This window comes from Nerophis ophidion, linkage group LG11, assembly GCF_033978795.1.
Source record: "Nerophis ophidion isolate RoL-2023_Sa linkage group LG11, RoL_Noph_v1.0, whole genome shotgun sequence".
NCBI lineage: Eukaryota > Metazoa > Chordata > Actinopteri > Syngnathiformes > Syngnathidae > Nerophis > Nerophis ophidion.
This window is the reverse complement of record NC_084621.1, coordinates 26701372-26723165: the sequence shown is the minus strand read 5'-3', so window position 1 is coordinate 26723165 and position 21794 is coordinate 26701372. Positions and strand designations below refer to the sequence as shown.

The 21794-nt window shown below is 39.9% G+C and overlaps 1 protein-coding gene across 1 annotated transcript in view; it reads right to left on the bottom strand.

Annotated features, from left to right (window-relative positions):
• Positions 1–382: 382 nt before the first annotated feature.
• The window catches only part of LOC133561862 (ubiquitin-conjugating enzyme E2 E2), a 123664-nt gene continuing 102252 nt past the window's right edge, over positions 383–21794 (bottom strand). The window contains exons 4-6 of the mRNA XM_061915475.1: positions 16481–16613; positions 1278–1425; positions 383–1198 (exon numbers count right to left, since the gene is read on the bottom strand). Of these exons, the coding sequence (XP_061771459.1) occupies positions 1101–1198; positions 1278–1425; positions 16481–16613 (379 nt within the window). The 3' untranslated portion in view covers positions 383–1100. The remainder of the gene's footprint in view (positions 1199–1277; positions 1426–16480; positions 16614–21794) is intronic.

Sequence of the window (21794 nt, the reverse complement as noted above, 5' to 3'; positions counted from 1 at the left end):
CTGGCGCCTATCTCAGCTACGATTGGGCGGAAGGTGGGGTACACCCTGGACAAGTCGCCACCTCATCGCAGGGCCAACACAGATAGACAGACAACATTCACACTCACATTCACACACTAGGGCCAATTTAGTGTTGCCAATCAACCTATCCCCACGTGCATGTCTTTGGAAGTATTTTGTATTTGTTTTGAAAATGAAACATTTCAAAGTGGCACTTGCATGCTTTGTTCTTTCAGTGTGCGGCCCTCTCAGTGTCAAATATTTGGACACCCCTGTCGTATTGGCTCCATATGAGTATTGTAAGGGAAGTGAAAAAGTCATATGGGAAGAGTCTTGTAGAAAACTAAGAAAGGCAGTGAAAGAGTGAAAGAAAGCAGACATGTCACAAGCCAACCACAGTGTGTTTTATTGGGTGTTTCAGTAATACAAGTGCACAACAAACCACTCTGCAAAGAGCAGGGGTGGCGGGTAGCCAGTAAATATACAAGTCCTGCCTCTTTCACAGGCAGACCTCTGCTTTTAGTTGGTGGTCTGCCTCAAAAGCTGTTGAAAAAATACATACAGTACAAACAAAACGAGAGGAAGTTAAAAAGCACGGAGATTCCATCCACGCAAACCTTCCTGATCCATGCGGGTAACGTACTCAGAGGACAAAAAAACGAAGAAAGTAAAAGCATACAGTATGCATGTTTGTTCTAGATGCCACACAGAAAATGAGAATACATAGTGTGTGTGTGTGTGTGTTCCAATACAATGGCTTCCAACATTCACATATTGGAAATTCAAAATCCCAATCTACTATTTGTATAAAAAAGAAGCTTTCAAGTCAACAAGGAACAGAAAAAAAGGACATTTTTGTGTTGTTTATTATTAACTTTTTTTTTTTTTTTTTTTTCCCCGAACACACAAAAGTTGGATAAAATGTGGAGAAGGAAGAAGAGCGGGTAAAGAAGAGGAGGAGGAGGGCTTCAGGTGTTCTGATGCACTTAGTGAGTGTGCTTCGACAGAAGGAGGGCGAGAAAGAGGTAGAGAGCGGTACGGTGAAGGGAGGAGAACGCATGTAAAGGATGGCGTGGCTCACGACAAAGAGGGGGCGTGGTCTATGTGGCGTATCTCTTGGTCCACTGCTTGGCTATCCTGTCATGCTCGGTTCTGTTGGTCAGGTACTGTGTGGCGATGCTGCCCACCAGGGGGTCGGCTGCAAGGGGACAACGGCGGGTTAGCGCCAAGCCGAAAGGAGCGCGTGGTCGGCGCCCGCTACCTGAGGAGAGCCTCACCTGGGTTGCAGTCTGTGAGCAGGGAGCAGATGGACAGCAGCACCTTGGAGATGGTGAGGGCGGGGCTCCAGTTGTCCTTCAGGATGTCCAGGCAGATCACGCCCTGGCTGTTGATGTTGCAGTGATAGATCCTCGTGCGGAACGTCACCTGCGGGCGACGCTCAGGTTAGCAGATCGCACTAAATATCCTCGAAGACATGGGTGTCAAACTCAGATCCGGCCCGCCGCATCATTTTATTTGGCCCTCGAAAGCCTGGAAATAATATGCGTCATTAAAGTGCTTTATATTTTCTTACTTAAAGGCCTAGTGAAACCCACTACTACCCACCACGCAGTCTGAGAGTTTATATATCAATGATGAAATATTAACATTGCAACACTATCAATATCCTCAAACATGAATTGTGAAGTGAAGTGAAGTGAATTATATTTATATAGCGCTTTTCTCAAAGTGACTCAAAGCGCTTTACATAGTGAAACCCAATATCTAAGTTACATTTTTAAACCAGTGTGGGTGGCACTGGGAGCAGGTGGGTAAAGTGTCTTGCCCAAGGACACAACGGCAGTGACTAGGATGGCAGAAGCGGGGATCGAACCTGCAACCCTCTACCAACCGAGCTATACCGCCCCATATATCTTTTATCCTCGCGCAAATTAATGGGAAAATAGTCATTTTCTCGGTCCGAATAGCACTTTTTCTTGGAGGCTCCCATTAAAAACAATGTGAATATGTGAGGAGCCCCCCTACTTGTGATGTCATCGTCTGCAACTTCCGGTAGAGGCAGGTCATTTCTCTAAGCACCGAAAGTTGCGAACTTTATCATGGATGTTCTCTACTAAATCCTTTCAGCAAAAATATGGCAATATCACAAAATGATCAAGTATGACGCATAGAATGGACCTGCTATCCCAGTTTAAATAAGAAAATCTGATTTCAGTAGGCCTTTAAGTGCTTTATATTTTCTTAATGTTTTAGTTTTTTCCATTTTGACAAAAAATACATGTACTCAATGCAATCAAATTTTTTTAAAGCATAAATATTATAAAAACCCCATTTCCATATGAGTTGGGAAATTGTGTTAAATGTAAATATAAATGGAATACAATGATTTGCAAATCATTTTCAACCCATATTTGAATATGCTACAAAGACAACATATTTGATGTTCAAACTGATAAACATTTTTTTTTGCAAATAATCATTAATAATTTGATGCCAGCAACACGTGACAAAGAAGTTGGGAAAGGTGGCAATAAGTACTGATAAAGTTGAGGAATGCTCATCAAACACTTATTTGGAACATCCCACAGGCGTGCAGGCTAATTGGGAACAGGTGGGTGCCATGATTGGGTATAAAAACAGCTTCCCAAAAAATGCTCAGTCTTTCACAAGAAAGGATGGGGCGAGGTACACCCCTTTGTCCACAACTGCATGAGCAAATAGTCAAACAGTTTAAGAACAACGTTTCTCAAAGTGCAATTGCAAGAAATTTAGGGATTTCAACATCTATCCATAATATCATCAAAAGGTTCAGAGAATCTGGAGAAATCACTCCACGTAAGCGGCATGGCCGGAAACCAACATTGAATGACCGTGACATTCGATCCCTCAGACGGCACTGTAACAAAAACTGACATCAATCTCTAAAGGATATCACCACAATGGCTCAGGAACACTTCAGAAAACCACTGTCACTAAATACAGTTTGTCGCTACATCTCTAAGTGCAAGTTAAAGCTCTACTATGCAAAGCGAAAGCCATTTATCAACAACATCCAGAAACGCCGCCGGCTTCTCTGGGCCCGAGACCATCTAAGATGGACTGTGGCAAAGTAGAAAAGTGTTCTGTGGTCTGACGAGTCCACATTTCAAATTGTTTTTGGAAATATTCAACATCGTGTCATCCGGACCAAAGGGGAAGCAAACCATCCAGACTGTTATCGACGCAAAGTTCAAAAGCCAGCATCTGTGATGGTATGGGGGTACATTAGTGCCCAAGGCATGGGTAACTTACACATCTGTGAACGCACCCTTAAATCCTGAAAGGTACATACAGTTTTTGGAAAAACATATGCTGCCATCTAAGCGCCGTCTTTTTCATGGACGCCCCTGCTTATTTCAGCAAGACAATGCCAAGCCACATCCAGCACGTGTTACAAAAGCGTGGCTTCGTAAAAAAAAAAAAAAAAATAAATAAAAGAGTGCGGGTACTTTCCTGGCCCGCCAGCAGTCCAGACCTGTCTCCCATCGAAAATGTGTGGCACATTATGAAGCGTAAAATTTAACAGCGGAGACCCCGGACTGTTGAACGACTGAAGCTCTACATAAAACAAGAATGGGAAAGAATTCCACTTTCAAAGCTTCAACAATTAGTTTCCTCAGTTCCCAAACGTTTATTGAGTGTTGTTTAAAGAAAAGGTGATGTAACAGTGGTGAACAAGCCCTTTGCCAACTACTTTGGCACGTGTTGCAGCCGTGACATTGTAAATTAATTATTATTTGCAAATAAAAAAATTAAGTTCATGAGTTTGAACATCAAATATCTTGTCTTTGTGGTGCATTCAACTGAATATGGGTGGAAAAGGATTTGCTAATCATTGTATTTCATTTATATTTACATCCAACACAATTTCCAAACTCATATGGAAATGGGGCTTGTATGTTGACAAATATATGATCATACATTCAAACAAAGTTTTTGTTAAACTAGAAATACATAATTTTTATCTGCTTGACTTCAGATTACAAAACATGTTATTCATCAAATCGTCAAATTTGATAGATTTTCCAGTGACTTTATATTTACTGTGGTTTTTACAGTACTTTACTGTACATGAAAAAACAGTACCACTGTTTCTTTGACCATAAAATGGTGGACACTGAGCTGCCAGTTTTTTTTTACAGTAAAACACGGTGGTACTGATATAATATATGGTATAATTTACAGTTGTTGTTTATACAGTAAAATCTGGTAGCTCAATTGCCAGATTTTTACTGTAAAAAAATGCAGTTTTATATATACAGTAAAAAACAAACAAAAAAAAAACGTTGTAAAATTCTATCAATTGAGCTTTGTTTGTTTGTCAGTCTGACCTAAGCCACGACATAATCTTTGCGGTTAACTAACAGCATATTTTAATGCACTGGTTTAATCCGGTTTCGTGATCAAAGTCTTTTTTTTGACCCCAAAATGTTGGTACATTACCAGTAAAGATGTCCGATAATGGCTTTTTTTACCGATATCCGATATTGTCTAACTCTTAATTACCGATTCCAAAGATCCAACGTTGACTAATAGATAGTCTATAACAGGGGTTGGCAACCCAAAACGTTGAAAGACCCATATTGGACCAAAATTACAAAAAACAAATCTGTCTGGAGCCGCAAAAAATGAAAAGGCGTATATAAGTGTTATAATGAAGGCAACACATGATGTAAGTAGCTCACTTATCTATAATAGCCTACTATCAAAATTACTCTGTCGCAGGCTGAAGCAAATATTTGGCAGAAATGTTGAAATTAGAGATGTCCGATAATGGCTTTTTTGCCTATATTCCGATATTGTCCAATTCTTAATTACCGATACCGATATCAACCAATACGTATAAAGTCGTGGAATTAACACATTATTATGCCTCATTTTGTTGTGATGCCCCGCTGGATGCATTAAACAATGTAACAAGGTTTTCCAAAATATATCAACTCAAGTTCTGGAAAAAAATGCCAACATGGCACTGCCATATTTATTATTCAAGTCACAAAGTGCATTTATTTTTTAACATGCCTCAAAACAGCTGCTTGAAATTCTGGACATGCTCTTCCTGAGGAGGTTGAGGTGGGCGGGGTTGGGGGGTGTATATTGTAGCGTCCCGGAAGAGTTAGTGCTGCAAGGGGTTCTGGGTATTTGTTGTGTTGTGTTTATGTTGTGTTACGGTGCGGATGTTTTCCCGAAATGTGTTTGTCATTCTTGTTTGGTGCGGGTTCACAGTGTGGCGCATATTTGTAACAGTGTTAAAGTTGTATTGTACGGCCACTAGAGATGCACGGATAGGCAATTATATCATCCACATCACCAAAATTGTCATCCACCCGCAGGCCACCCGAACCATCATTTTATCAGGACCGTACCCGCCCGCCAACCGCCCGCTGAATTACATCAGAGGTTGGCCACCTTTACCACTCACAGAGCTATTTAAACCTGTTTCACAGAGTAATGACAAACTCATTTCGGGAGAAAATCCTCACAGTAACACAACATAAACGCAACACAACTAATACCCATAATCCTTTGTATTCATGACACTTCCTGAATATATTTTACACCCCCGCGCCCCCAACCCCGCCCACCTTACCGACGCACGGGAGGTGAATACAAAGGAATATGGGTATTTGTTGTGTTGCGTTTATGTTGTGTTACTGTGAGGATGTTCTCCCGAAATGTGTTTTTCTCGTTCTTAATTGGTGTGGCTTCAAAGTGTGGCGCATATTACTAAGAGTGTTAAAATTGTTTATATCACAACCATCACAGAACCACGTATATCAAATATCTCCGGATGGTTCAACCGCCACCCGCCCGGATCTAATTAAAATCTATTTTTTCGTCATGTCAACCGCCCGACCCGCGGTTTACCCGCGGACTCCGCGGATGAGACCGCAAACTGTGCATCTCTAACGGCCACCCTCAGTGTGTATGGCTGTTGACCAAATATGCCTTGCATTCACTTGTGTGTGTGTGTAAGGCTGTATATATTATGTGACTGGGCCGGCATGCAAAGGCAGTGCCTTTAAGGTTTATTGGCACTCTGTACTTCTGCCCACGTCCGTGTACACAGCGGCGTTTCAAAAAGTCATATATTTTACTTTTTGAAACAGATACCGATAATTTCCAATATCACATTTCAAAGCATTTATTGGCCGATAATATCGACAGTCCGATATTATCGGACATGTCAACATACAGGTTTACATTTTTTTGTGTTTCACTAAATAAGTGTTTATCACTTGCAACTTTGAATACAGTGCATTTGTGATAAGAAACGGTTGAATTAATTCCCACATTTCAGCCAAATTTTAGAACGGTCTGCATCGCTTTACTTACAACAAATACATTGAATATCTATGTATCTAAAAAAATTATTATTATACCGCACCTCTATTAAACGTACCGTATTTCTCGGATTATAAATCGCTCCGGAGTATAAATCGCACCTGCCGAAAATGCATAATAGAGAAGGAAAAAAACATAAATAAGTCACACTGGAGTATAAGTCGCATTTTTGGGGAAAATGTATTTGATAAAATCCAGCACCAAGAATAAACATTTGAAAGGCAATTTAAAATAAATAAAGAATAGTTAACAACAGGCTGAATAAGTGTACGTTATATGACGCATAAATAACCAACTGAGAAGGTGCCTGATATTTTAACCTAACATATTATGGTAAGAGTCATTCAAATAACTATAACACATAAAACATGCCATCTGTTTACGGAAGTAGTAGAAGGTAGCATCTTTTTTTCCCACAATGCACTTCTGCCACGACCCGGCCCAGCCCAATTTTTGTTGGTTGACGTGCGTGTGTGCATGACGATTATATAATAATATTATTTGATATTTTACGGCAATGTGTTAATAATTTCACACATAAATCGCTACAGAGTATAAGTCGCACCATGAAAAAAACGACTAAAGCGACTTATAATCCAAAAAAAACGGTAGTCAAAAAGGTTAAGAACCCTCCTGAGAGCACCTGAAGAACATTAACATCATTTGGGTGTTTCACGGGCAGCACGGTGAGACATTCTATTGTACAGTATTGGGAACACCTAATTTGCAAACATTTTAAAACAAACTAATTTATATTGCTATTATGGGGTATTGTGTGTACAATTTTGAGGACAAAATCGATTCTATTCTACAGTAATGGAAACACCTAATTTGCTATTTTTTTTTAAACAAACTAATGCACATTGCTCTTATAGGGTATTGTGTGTGGAATTTTGAAGAAACAAAGTGAATTTATTATTTTCTACAGTAATGGAAATACCTAATTTGATCAATGTTTTAAACAAACTAGTTCACATTGCCATTATGGGGTATTGTGCGGAGAGTTTTGAGGACAAAAATGCATGTATTCTACTCTACAGTAATGGAACTAGTTTATTGAAGTCACTCCCAGAACATTTGGCCCCAGAGCAGAATAATTGTAACGATGTGAAAGTTGTTGGTTTGCAGAACTGGAAGCAAAGATGGTTCACACTCAGCAGACGTGAGCTGACATACTTTGAGTTTGAGTTTGAGTTTATTTCGAACATGCAAGCATACAACAAGATACATCACAATTTCCAGTTTCTCTTTTCAACATGTTCGAAAAGGAGTAGGAAGAAGCAGAGCTTATTTAATCCTACCCCTTTTCTTTACATAACACTTGCTACAACTTTTGTTCACTTCCTGTTCTCAATGTATTCACAATGTATACTCCTTAAGTAATAAGTAATCACGATAAAAATAAATAAACAAATAAATAATTGGTGAAGCAAGTTTTATTCCATACGATGAGATAAGTAAGATTATTTTGAGAATGAATGGGTGAGTAAAATCAGAATGTTTATCATAGTTCTTCTTTTTTGTACTTTGTAAACACTTCCAGTTTGAAGAGTTTCTTGAAGTGGATCATATTAGTACATTTTTTGATTGCTTTGCTTAATCCATTCCATAATTTAATTCCACATACTGATATACTGAAGGTCTTAAGTGTTGTACGTGCATACAAATGTTTTAAATTACATTTTTCTCTAAGATTATATTTCTCTTCTCTTGTTGAGAAGAATTGTTGTATATTCTTGGGAAGCAGGTTATAGTTTGCTTTGTGTATAATCTTAGCTGTTTGCAATTCCACTATGTCGTGGAATTTCAGTATCTTTGATTCAATAAAGGGTTTGTATGTTCTCTATATCCAACATTATGTATTATTCTAACTGATCTTTTTTGTAACACTGTTAGTGAATGAAGTGTACTTTTGTAATTATTTCCCCATATTTCTACACAGTAACTCAGATATGGTAACACTAGTGAGCAGTAGAGAATATGAAGTGATTTTTGGTCTAGAACATACTTGGCTTTATTCATTATTGACGTATTTCTTGCTACTTTATGTTGTATATTTTTTACATGAGATTTCCAGTTCAATTTATCATCAATCATTATACCTAGAAATTTGGTTTCATTTACTCTTTCAATTTCTATTCCGTCTATTTGTATTTGTGTTTTACTTTCTTTTCTACTGTTACCAAATAGCATTATTTTAGTTTTACTGAGATTCAATGATAGTCTGTTTTTGTCAAACCATTTTTTTTTATTTGTTAATTTCTTCTGTTATTATTTGTATTATCTTCTGAGTGTTCTCTCCTGAACAAAACGCTGTTGTATCATCCGCAAATAATACTAACTTTAAATCTCTTGTAACTTTACAAATGTCATTTATATAGAGATTGAATAATTTAAGTCCTAGTATTGATCCCTGAGGTACACCACAGGAAATATTTAGCATTGTAGAAGTGTGTTCGCCTACCTTCACGTATTGTTTCCTGTTCGTTAGATAACTTCTTATCCAATTTGAGACTAACCCTCTGATGCCATATCGTTCTAGTTTTTTAATTAAAATATTGTGATTAATTGTGTCAAATGCTTTAGTTAGATCCATAAACACTGCTGCCGCACTTTTTTTACTATCTATTGGAGTTTGCATGTTCTCCCCGTGAATGCGTGGGTTCCCTACGGGTACTCCGGCTTCCTCCCACTTCCAAAGACATGCACCTGGGGATAGGTTGATTGGCAACACTAAATTGGCCCTAGTGTGTGAATGTGAGTGTGAATGTTGTCTGTCTATCTGTGTTGGCCCTGCGATGAGGTGGCGACTTGTCCAGGGTGTACCCTGCCTTTCGCCTGATTGTAGCTGAGATAGGCGCCAGCGCCCCCCGTGACCCCGAAAGGGAATAAGCGGTAGAAAATGGATGGATGGATGGATGCATTGGTAATTTCTTCTGTGATTTCAATTAAAGCCATTGAAGTTGAAACATTAGCTCTGTATCCATATTGGTTGTCTTCGAGTATTCTATTTTTATTTATGAAACTCTCTAATCTGTTATTGAACAGTTTTTCGATGATTTTAGAAAATTGTGGAAGTAAAGAAACAGGTCTATAACTTGTAAATAGATGTTTATCTCCAGTCTTATAAATTGGTTCAACTTTAGCTATTTTCATTTTGTTTGGAAATGTACCTGTTTGAAATGATAGGTTACTAATGTACATTAATGGTCCTGAGATCTCATCAATCACCTTTTTTATCGTATTCATATCAATTCCGTTACAATCAGTTGAAGTCTTTGATTTACATTTTTTCACAATTTTAACTATTTCCTCCTGTGTCACATTACTGAGGAACATGGAGTTGGGATTTCGCTCTATGGTATCATTATAGTCCTCAATTGAAACTGGGTCTGGAATCCTTTCTTCCAATTTTGGTCCAATATTTACAAAGTAGTTATTAAAGCTTTCAACTACTTCCTTTATGTTGTCATTATGTTTATTTCCGTCTAAGAAGTATTGCGGGTAATCCCTCTTAGTGCCATTTTTTATAATGCTATTGAGAATGCCCCATGTTGCTCTCATATTATTTTTGTTCCTGTCCAATAATTCACTGTAATATTATTTTCTACATGATCGTAGTATGTTTGTTAACTTGTTTTTATACTTTTTGTACTTAACTTCTGCCTCTGTAGTTCTTTGTACTATACATTTTCTATATAGTGTATTCTTCTTCTTACAAGCATTTTTTAATCCTTTTGTCATCCATGGTTGATTATTCTTTCTCTGTTTACTACTGAGTTGTCTCCATGGGCAATGTTTGTCATAAAGTATTATGAACTTGTTTAAGAAATGTTTGTATGCTTCATCAACCTCATTTTCATTGTACACATTGTCCCAATCTTGCTTTTGTAGCTCCATTTTGAAAGCAATCATCCTCTTCTCTGTGCACAGTCTTTGAAATGTCCTTTTGTCTTCCATGTTCTTTTTGCAGTTTCCATCATATATTGTAAAAACTGGCAGATGATCACTAACGTCGGTTATTAGTAAACCACTTGTAGTGTTATTATCAAAATCATTAGTAAAAATATTATCAATAAGCGTAGCACAGTGTCCTGTGATTCTGCTTGGCTTTGCGATTTTAGGATATAAACTGATGCTGTACATTGTATCAATGAAGTCATCAATAAACTTTTGCTTGTTAGGGTTCAATAAGTCAATATTAAAGTCACCGCATAAGAAAATTATTTTTTTTACCATTGTCCATGTAAGTTGCCTTGATCCATTCTTCAAATGTTTCTATACTTGACTTAGGTGATCGGTATATACAACTGATGAGTATGTTTTTGCTATTTTCCTGACATATTTCAATGGTAATACATTCTAAGATATTATCTATAGCAAACGACATGTTTTTTACCACTTTGTAGTTCAGGTTCTTCATCACATACACAGCTACCCCTCCTCCATCTTTGTTGGTTCTGTTAATATAGTTTAGTTCATATCCTTCCAGATCAAAATCTATTCCTTTTTTATCATCAATCCATGTTTCTGTGACGGCGATCACTTTGAAGGGTTCGTTGATGTGTTCCAAAAAGTTCTTAATATTGTGGTAGTTTGCATACAAGCTTCTGCTATTAAAATGAATAATTGACAATTTGTTGTCACTTTTAATGATGCTATTGTATTGTTCATCTGTGTAATAAAAACAATTATTACTAATGTGGGAAAAAAAAATTGTATCTGGATCTATATCGTTTTCCAAATCCTGTTTTTTGTGCTCTTTGTTGCAGAAGTTTTGTAGTTCCATATTTCCTTGCTCAACAATCTTTGATATCGTTTCAATAATCTCTATAAGTGTAGATGGATGCAGTCCTGAATCTAAGTCTTCTTTTTTAGTCGTCCCTTGCAGTGTAGTAGTGTTGATGTTGAGTTTAGGTGCTTGTTTTCTGTCAGAGTCCATTATCATCGTTGTTGTGGAAGCTGTGTAAACTTAAAATTTGTCCAGGTCTTTGATGTCATTGACAACAATTACTCTTGCTTCTGGACCTCCATTCAGCTTGATGTAGATTTTACAGTTGGCGCTCCAAGTTCCCTGGATTTTTCCCTGCTTTCTCAAGTCGCGTGCTTTCTTGGTGATTCCAGCATTATGTTTAGTGAGATGCTCATTCATGTACACATTTGTTCCCTTCAGTTTCTTTCCCTGTCTCAGCAATGCCATTTTAGATTTTCTGTTTACGAATTTCACGAGCACAACTGGAGTGGCGTTGTTGTCTCTTCTGTTCAGTGGGATGCATGTTTCGATGGTATTAATGTCGATTTCAATTTCCTTTGATTGCAGAAAGTTGACCAGTTGCTGTTCTGCCGAGACAAGATCCATTTCATCTGGTTCACCTTCATTATTCACAGCCTTCGCATAGGATCTTGGTTTAATTCGATGCCTTGTCACGATGATATCATTCATTCGTTTATCTTGCTCCATTTCATCTGTGATATTCCACAGCATGTAGTTGTCTTCTTGAAGGGTCTTCATTTGTTGGCGCATATCTTCTTGAAAGGTCTTCAATTGTTGGCACATATCAGACACTTCATTTTTTTCTGGTGATGATTTGAGTTTGCAGACTTTCAATATTTTGCTGCAGACTTTTCACATCTTGTTTGTGTTCTTCCATTGCTTTTTTCAGCTCTTTTTTTATTTCTTTAATTTCACCTTTCATTTCTATCCAACCTTCTTTTAATTCATGGAGTATTTTTAATAGTGCTCCTTGTTCCCCATCATGTCCTGTGTCCAGTCTCAAATCTTGGTCCCAGTTGTGTCCTGTGTCGGCTGACACCGAAGATTTCGGGCTTTCCGTCTTCCCTTTAGCTTTTGGCATAGCGGCAGATCGATGACGTCAGTGCCTCTTGTGTCTTAAACGGCAGTTACTTTAGCAACTTGCAGCACGTTTAACTTGATTGTTCCGACAATGCGTACCTTGTGTTGTTCAGAGATCAATTTGAGGTGTTAGTCTGTCAACTTATAACACTCTGCGACGTTGGAAGCACTTTAAAACAGCTGTAAACCCGCCGTTGTTTTTGGTTGCTAGGCAACCGCTTTGAGTTGCGGTAAGGCGCCAATGGCTTGAGGCAAACGTCTCATCCAACTTGCCTTATTTCAGCGTATCAGTGCCTCACAACTGACCAAAATGAGGTCAAGGATGCCAGGTGACTCCTATGGCTGTGATCGCAAATCAGTGGTCATAATCTTCAGAATAAACAAAAACTCCGGTAGCAAAAGCGGAGCCTTTTTCTTTTGCGTCCTTTCTCATGAACAGGAAGTGACTTTAAAGACCAAACGGTGAGTCCAAATCCTTGAACCTACTCCAACTTGAGGGGTTAGTGCTCTTTAGCGCCGCCCTAGTGGCTCTCTGGAGCTTCTTCAAAAATATATTAAAAATGGAAATGATGAGAGGAAAAAAACATATTTTTTGTTTCAATTTGGTTTCTGTAGGAGGACAAACATGACACAAACCTCCCTAATTGCTATGAAGCACACTGTTTATATTAAAAATGCTTCACTGATTTGAGTATTTGGCGAGCGCCGTTTTGTCCTACTAATTTTAGCGGTCCTTGAACTCACCCTAGTTTGTTTACATGTATAACTTTCTCCGACTTTCTGAGACGTGATTTATGCCACTTCTTTATCCGTCTCATTTTGTCCACCAAACTATTTACGCTGTGTTTGATGCACAAATGTGAGCTTTGTTGATGTTATTGACTTGTGCGAAGCGCTAATTAGACATATTTGGTCACTGCATGACTGTAAGCTAATCGATGCTAACATGCTATTTAGGCTAGCTATATGTACATATTGCATTACTATGCGTCATTTGTAGCTATATTTGAGCTCATTTAGTTTCCTTTAAGTCCTCATAATTCAATTTATATCTCATGACACACTATCTGTATGTAATATGGCTTTTAATCTTTTGTGGCTCCAGACAAATTTGTTTTTGTATTTTTGGTCCAATAGGGCTCTTTCAACATTTTGGGTTGCAGACCCCTGGGTTAGTGCAATACGAAGGTCTTGAGTTCAATCCTTGGCTCGGGATCTTTCTGTGTGGAGTTTGCATGTTCTCCCCATGACTGCGTGGGTTCCCTCCGGGTACTCCGGCTTCCTCCCACCTCCAAAAACATGCACCTGGGGATAAGTTGATTGCCAACACTAAATTGGCCCTAGTGTGTGAATGTTGTCTGCCTATCTGTGTTGGCCCTGCGATGAGGTGGCCTACTTGTCCAGGGTGTGCACCGCCTTCCGCCCGAATGCAACTGAGATAGGCTCCAGCACCCCCCCACGATTCCAAAAGGGACAAGCGGTTGAAAATAGATGGATGAATTTTTCACTGCAGTGTTTTAGGCCAGGAAGGACAGAAGGGGGCGGTGAGGTGCGACGGCATTGTTCCACAAAGTGTAAAGGACTTTGTCACAGCCAATGAGACCCAGCCTGGAAATACTGAAGTCAGTTGACCCCGCCCACCCCCAAGTGCCAAAAACATCCGACATGGTCTCAACCTGAGCGGATTTAATACAGAATCCACTGTTTGCCCCGGCAACATCTGCTCCCACTGACCCCGCACCCCCTCCAGAGGAAACCTCTAATGGGCCTTGGCGTTCTGAAAAACACCTCCCTCGAGACAGGACGTTATAAACAAGCCTCCCCCTCTACCGTCTTACACGTGGTCCAGTGGAAGGAAGCGCGCGAAACGGACCCTGGAACCCGACATGTCGAGCGGAGCGTTGAGCAGCTGTGTGAGAACTTGGGCTTTGGCTGAGGATCACAGTGAGGCGAGCGAGGTGGGGGAGGCTCTCGAGCCCCTCTGGCTACGGAAATGTGGGCCGGGCCTGTGGATATGTACAACTAGCGTGCTGTCAGACGGCCGAGCCCGGCGGAGCGTCAGCGGGGTGATAGGGTGCACTGCAGTAAAACTGAAATACAAACCCCGTTTCCAAATGAGTTGGGAATTTGTGTTGGATGTAAATGAAAACAAAAAACAATGATTTGCAAATCATTTTCAACCCATATTCAGTTGAATGCACACAAAGACGAGATATTTGATGTTCAAACTCAAACTTTAATTTTTTTTGCAAATAATAATTAACTTAGAAATTCATGGCTGCAACACGTGCCAAAGTAGTTGGGAAAGGGCATGTTCACCACTGTGTTACATCCCCTTTTCTTTTAACAACACTCAATAAACGTTTGGGAACTAGGGAAATTAATTGTTGAAGCTTTGAAAGTGGATTTCTTTCCATTCTTGTTTTATGTAGAGTTTCAGTCGTTCAACAGTCCGGGGTCTCCGCTGTCGTGTTTTACGCTTCATAACGCGCCACACATTTTCGATGGGAGACAGGTCTGGACTGCAGGCGGGTCAGGAAAGTACCCGCACAATATTCGGGGCGTGCTTCAACGGCACTACCTTTGCGTACCGGCCCAATCACAAAATTTCTACGGCTTTTTACACCCACAAGTGAATGCAAGGCATAGTTGGTCAACAACCATACATGTCACACTGAAGGTGGCCGTATAAACAACTTTAACACTGTTATAAATATGCGCCACACTATGAACCCACACCAAACATGAATGACAAACACATTTTGGGAGAACATCCGCATTGTAACACAATATAAACACAGCAGAACAAATACCCAGAACCCCTTGCAGCACTAACTCTTCTGGGACGCTACAATATACACCTACACCCCGCCCACCTCAACTTCCTCAGATTCCAAGCTGCCGTTTTGAGGCATGTTTAAAAAAAATTATGCACTTTGTGACTTCAATAATAAATATGGCAGTGCCATGTTGGCCTTTTTTTTCCATAGCTTGAGTTGATTTATTTTGGAATACCTTGTTACATTGTTTAATGCATCCAGCGGGGCATCAAAATTAGTCATAATAATGTGTTAATTCCTGTATTGTATATATTTGTATCGGTTGATATCAGAATCGGTAATTAAGAGTTGGACAATATCCGAAACATTGGATATTGGCAAAAAGGCCATTATCGGACATCTCTACAGGATTGTGTCATAAAATTAGAATATTGTGATAAAGTCTTTTGTTTTCTATAATGCAACTAAAACATCGTCATACATTCTGGATTCATTACACATCAACTGAAATATTGCAATCCTTTTATTATTTCAATATTGCTGATTACGGCATATAGCTTAAGAAAACTCAAAGATCCTATCCCCAAATATTTCCTCAGACCAAGTAAAAAAAAAAAAAGCTTTATAACAGCAAAACAAAATCAAACATTTGAAAATGTTAATTAATGCACTCAGTAACCGGATGGGAATCATTTTGCACGGATTACTGCATTGATGCGGCGTGGCATGGAGGCAATCAGCCTGTGGCATGGCTGAGGCGGCAGGCCAATCGAGGACAGTTTTGGCACTGTGGGCAGGTGCCAGATCATGCTGGAAAGTGAATTCTGCCAACTCCCCTGACCTAAACCCCATACAAAATGTGTGGTATATTGTGAAGAAAAAGCTGAGAGAAACCAGACCCAATCATGCAAATGAGCTAAAGGCCGCTATTGAAGCATCCTGGGCATCCATAACACCTCAGCAATGCCACAGGCTGATTGGCTCCATGCCACGCCGCATCGTTTAGTACGTTTTAACAGAAGTGTAGCTGGAACATGTTAAAACAGAAAGTAGGCAGATATCAACAGTAAATGAACAAGTAGTTTAATAATGCATTGTCTACCGCTTTTCCCTCATAATTTTGACAAAAAAAATTAATAAGAAATGACAATATGTTACTGCATACGTCAGCAGCCAAGTTAGGAGCCTTTGTTTGCGTACTTACTACTAAAAGACAATTTGTCTCGTATGATAAGTTTTATTTAATGACAAAATTGTTCTCCGATTGCAAAGAGCAACATATGTTTAATGTACCGTAAGATTTTTTGTTAAAATAAAGCCAAAAATGCCTTTTTTGGTGGTCCTTTTTATTTAGAAAACTATCAAAACACATTTTGGTATCGGTACCAAAATACTGGTATCGGGACAACCCTAGCCGCTACCCTAACTGTTATTTGAATTTGTTCCGTAATAGCTGACCCACCTTGGGAGGTTTGAAGGGGTAGTCGGGCGTGAAGGCGATGTCCAGGAAGAAGACGCCTCCCTCGTACACGGAGCCAGGTGGTCCTAAGATGGTGGACCTCCACTCGTAGATGTTGTCTCCTTTGGGGCCCGCGCTAGAACAATCAAACAAGAGACGCTCAAATAAGAAATGAATGAAATACCGTTGTACTGTAAAAGAAGCACCAATACATGAACAGAAGTGTTTGAATGTGCTTTAACAGCTTCCATTTTGGGGAAAACTTTCTACATGTTTATGGAGCGCGTCCATGGGAAGTTTTGTCCACCTTGCTTTATGCACTCGGAACTGAAGAGGGTCTCCCCCACAGTTGGAGGCGTACTATTGTATAAAATGTCCTGTTAGGAGGAATGAAAACTTAGGGACAACTAAGGACTCTAGTTGACGAAGAGATGACTAAAAATGCGGCCCGCAGGCCACATTTGGCCAGCCAAACATCACCCAAATGGGCTTGATAAAACAATTCAAACTAGGGTTGATCATGTCTGCAGTACGACCGCCACCCCGCAGGGGGGGACAGCGAGGCGAATGTCTCACAATGAAGCAGCAGTAGGGGGAGTAAAAGACTTAAAGGCCTACTGAAATGAGATTTTCTTATTTAAACGGGGATAGCAGGTCCATTCTATGTGTCATACTTGATCATTTGGCGATATTGCCATATTTTTGCTGAAAGGATTTAGTAGAGAACATCGACCATAAAGTTTGCAAGCCTTGCCCGTACCAGAAGTAGCAGACGATGTGGGCGTGACGTCACCGGTTGTGGAGCTCCTCACATCCTCACATTGTTTACAATCATGGCCACCAGCAGCGAGAGCGATTCGGACCGAGAAAGTGACGATTTCCCCATTAATTTGAGCGAGGACGAAAGATTTGTGAATGAGGATAGTGAGAGAAGGACTAGAAAAAAAATAAAAATAAGGCGAGGACAGTGGGAGCGATTCAGATGTTATTAGACATATTTACTAGGATAATTCTGGAAAATCCCTTATCTGCTTATTGTGTTACTAGTGTTTTAGTGAGATTATATGGTACCTGAAAGTCGGAAGGGTGTGGTGACCGCCAGTGTCTCCGGTGGGAGGAGGTAAGAGGGTCTGCAGCTGCAGGAGGACGCAAGCTCCGCTCATGACTACGGTAAGAGCCGACTTATTACCACAGTTCTATGTAGAGCTTCAGCGGTTCAACAGTCCGGGGTTTCCACTGTCGTTTTTTACGCTTCATAATGCGCCACAGATTTTTTGATGGGAGACAGGTCTGGACTGCAGGCGGACCAGGAAAGAACCCGCACTCTTTTTTTTTTTTTTTTTACGAAGCCATGCTGTTGTAACACGTGCTGAATGTGGCTTGGCATTGTCTTGCTGAAATAAGCAGGGGCGTACATGAAAAAGACGGCGCTTGGATGGCAGCATATGTTGTTCCAAAACCTGTATGTACCTTTCAGCATTAATGGTGCCTTCGCAGATGGGTAAGTTACCCATGCCTTGGGCACTAATACACCCCCATACCATCACAGATGCTGGCTTTTGAAATTTGCGTCGATAACAGTCTGGATGGTTCGCTTCCCCTTTGGTCCGGATGACACGATGTCGAATATTTCCAAAAACAATTTGAAATGTGGACTCGTCAGATCACGGAACACTTTTCTACTTTGCATCAGTCCATCTTAGATTATCTCGGGCCCAGAGAAGCCGACAGTGTTTCTGGATGTTGTTGATAAATGGCTTTCGCTTTGCATAGTAGAGCTTTAACTCGCACTTACAGATGTAGCGACCAACTGTATTTAGTGACAGTAGTTTTCTGAAGTGTTCCTGAGCCCATGTGGTGATATCCTTTAGAGATTGATGTCGGTTTTTGATACAGTGCCGTCTGAGGGATCAAAGGTCACAGTCATTAAATGTTGGTTTCCGGCTATGCTGCTTATGTGGAGTGATTTCTCCAGATTCTCTGAACCTTTTAATGATACCATGGACTGTTGATGTTGAAATCCTTAAATTTCTTGCAATTGCACTTTGAGAAACGTTCTTAAACTGTTTGACTATTTGCTCAAGCAGTTGTGGACAAAGGGGTGTACCTCGGACCCATCCTTTCTTGTGAAAGACTGAGCATTTTTTGGGAAGCTGTTCCCAATTAGCCTACACGCCTGTGGGATGTTCCAAATAAGTGTTTGATGAGCATCCCTCAACTTTATCAGTATTTATTGCCACCTTTCCCAACTTCTTTGTCACGTGTTGCTGGCATCAAATTCTAAAGTTAATGATTATTTGCAAAACAAAAAATGTTTATCAGTTTGAACATCAAATATCTTGTCTATGGGTTGAAAATGATTTGCAAATCGTTGTATTCCGTTTATATTTATATCTAACACAATTTCCCAGCATTGGATCGGGACAACCCTAATGAAAACTCGACCTTCTTGAGGGATTGGGAGTGTCGTAAGGGATATTGCGCCCTAACACTGATATCATACCGTGACCTGGATGACTGAGAATCTACAGGGACACTGATATAGAGCGTATCCAAGAGTCATCCATTAAAAATGACTTCAGCTCTCAGCCCGGTTTAATGCAAACAAGACGCCGCGTGGAGGCCGACGGCCACATCTGTTGTAATTAATGCCATTTCCATATCGGCACTCCCTCCTCCCCCGCTGTTGTGCGTGATAAGACACTGAGCTGGACCAACTCCAGCGGGACACCATTACAACGTCCGCATCACAAAGCTGCGAACAATGAACAATACCCGAGATTTCTGGTAATTATCAGGAAGGGTGCTCAATGCCAAACCCTCCCTGCTGCCAGAATCACGCACAAACTGTAAAGGAGCGCCACCTGCCGGACACACGGCGCTCACGCTCGGTTTATCTGGACAAAGCCATGGTGCAAAGACTCCCTGAAGTCGTCTGAGCAGCCAACTGCTGGACAATAAGATCATTGTCCACAAATAGAAAAATCACAAAAGACCTTTCCGTCCTCTTCCAGGTTCAACACATGCAAATGTGCGTTAATCTACTTTGCTGCCTCTTCACACTGGCCCGCGCCTAAGCCTTTCTTAATTAGCTCATTACGGCAGCCTGGTCTCTGGAGGACGGCGTCCAAGAGAAATGTTGCTGGCTGGGATTCACTTTGTTTCTGCCACAAAGCAAATGTTGGATTTCCTTTCCGCGGAGGGAGAAGATAAAAATAGGACAGAGGTGATCGTATTACAGCGCTTATCATCAGGGTTTTAACACTGCCACACTTTTGACCTTCTCATGGAGCTAAATGATTAAAAGCAACCTCTCAGTACAAAACGGCATACAAGTCATAAACATTGGGTTTAATGAACGCCTGTCAGACTGTGTCCATCAATAATGAGTATTATTATTAGCGTCATTACCTCTGTGGACCACAAAAGCAGGAACAAGAGGTTTCCATCACGTAAATCTTGCTAATTAAAAAAAAACAAACATGGTTTTAAGAACTCTTTAAACAATTTAAATTCATTGACAACCTGGTCCGGTGGAGATAAGGTCCCTTTTTAGGAAAAAATTAATAAAAAAAAGATAAATAAATACATTTTTGAATAAAAAAGAAAGCAAAACTATATAAAAACAAATAGTAATTAATGAAAATGTTAGTGGACCAGCAGCACACACAATCATGTGCGCTTCACGGACCATATCCCTTGCAGACTGTATTGTTCTATATTGTAGGAACCATAATATTAATAACAGAAAGAAACAACCCTTTTGTGTGAAAGGGGGGGGGGGGGGCACTAATTGTGAGTGTATCTTGTGTTTTATTATGTTGATTTAATAAAAATTAAAAAAAATCCTGCTAATTTCCATCAAACTTTGAGGAAGGGTGGAAATGAAAATTTACCACGTCAATTCCATTTTATTTGCCAATATACAAGCTGTATCAGAATTTTTTCCACGTCAGTGTGGTCGGGGCAATCCTGAATTTTTCATATCCGACACAGTACCGTATTTTCAGGACTATAAGGCACATTTATTTTTCTTCTTCTTCTCAAAACTCGACAGCGCGCCTTATAACCCGGTGCACCTAATGTAAGGAATTCGTTTGGTTAAGCTTACCCACCTCGAAGCTATTTTATTTGGTACATGGTGTAATGAACAGTAGATGGCAGTCAAACATAAGAGATAAGTGTAGGCTGCACTATGATGGCAATATGACTCATGTAAACAATAACAGCATTTAATATGTTCAATTGAAAATATACGTATGTAATATTGGATGCATTTCAGATAGTGGTTTGAGTGCCATGTTGTTCCAGACCACAGTAAACATTACCTAGCTTGCCAAAGATTGTAATAAATCTATTAAAAGAAGACAGCCTGCCGTTTCCTTTAACTTGGACATACACATCTATACTTTTGGCCATTAAAAGCCAGTAATTTCCAGGAGTTATCCCACATTCTGAGTAGTCTCTTATTTACTAACATTTCTAATGTTGTAAGAATGTGTAGAATAAATAATACATTACAACTAGAGATGTCCGATAATATTGGTCTGCCGATATTATCGGCCGATAAATGCTTTAAATGTAATATCGGAAATTATTGGTATCGCTTTTAAAATGTAATATCGGAAATGATCAGTATCGCTTTCAAAAAGATCGGTATCTGTTTCAAAGTAAAATTTATGACTTTTTTAAACGCCGCTGTGTACAAGGAAGTAGGGAGAAGTACAGAGCGCAAATAAACCTTACAGAGCCTCTGCGTGCCGGCCCAGTCACATAATATCTACGGCTTTCACACACACAAGTGAATGCAAGGCATACTTGGTCACACAACATCCATACAGGCCACACTGAGGGTGGCCGTATAAACAACTTTACCACCGTTCCAAATATGCGCCACACTGTGAACCCACACCAAACAAGAATGACAAACACATTTCGGGAGAACATCCGCACCGTAACACAACATAACAAATACCCAGAACCCCTTGCAGCACTAACTCTTCCGGAACACTACAATACCCCCCCTTCATGCTCTCTCAGGGAGCGTATAACCTAAATTCCAAACTGTTGTTTTGAGGCATGTTAAAAAAAATAATGCACTTTTTGACTTCAATAATAAATACGGCATTTTTTTTCCAGAACTTGACTTGATTTATTTTGGAAAATCTTGTTACATTGTTTAATGCATCCAGCGGGGCGTCACAACAAAATTAGGCATAATAATGTGTTAATTCCACGACTGTATATATCGGTATCGGTAATTAAGAGTTGGAAAATATCGGAATATCGGCAAAAAAGCCATTATTGGACAACTCTA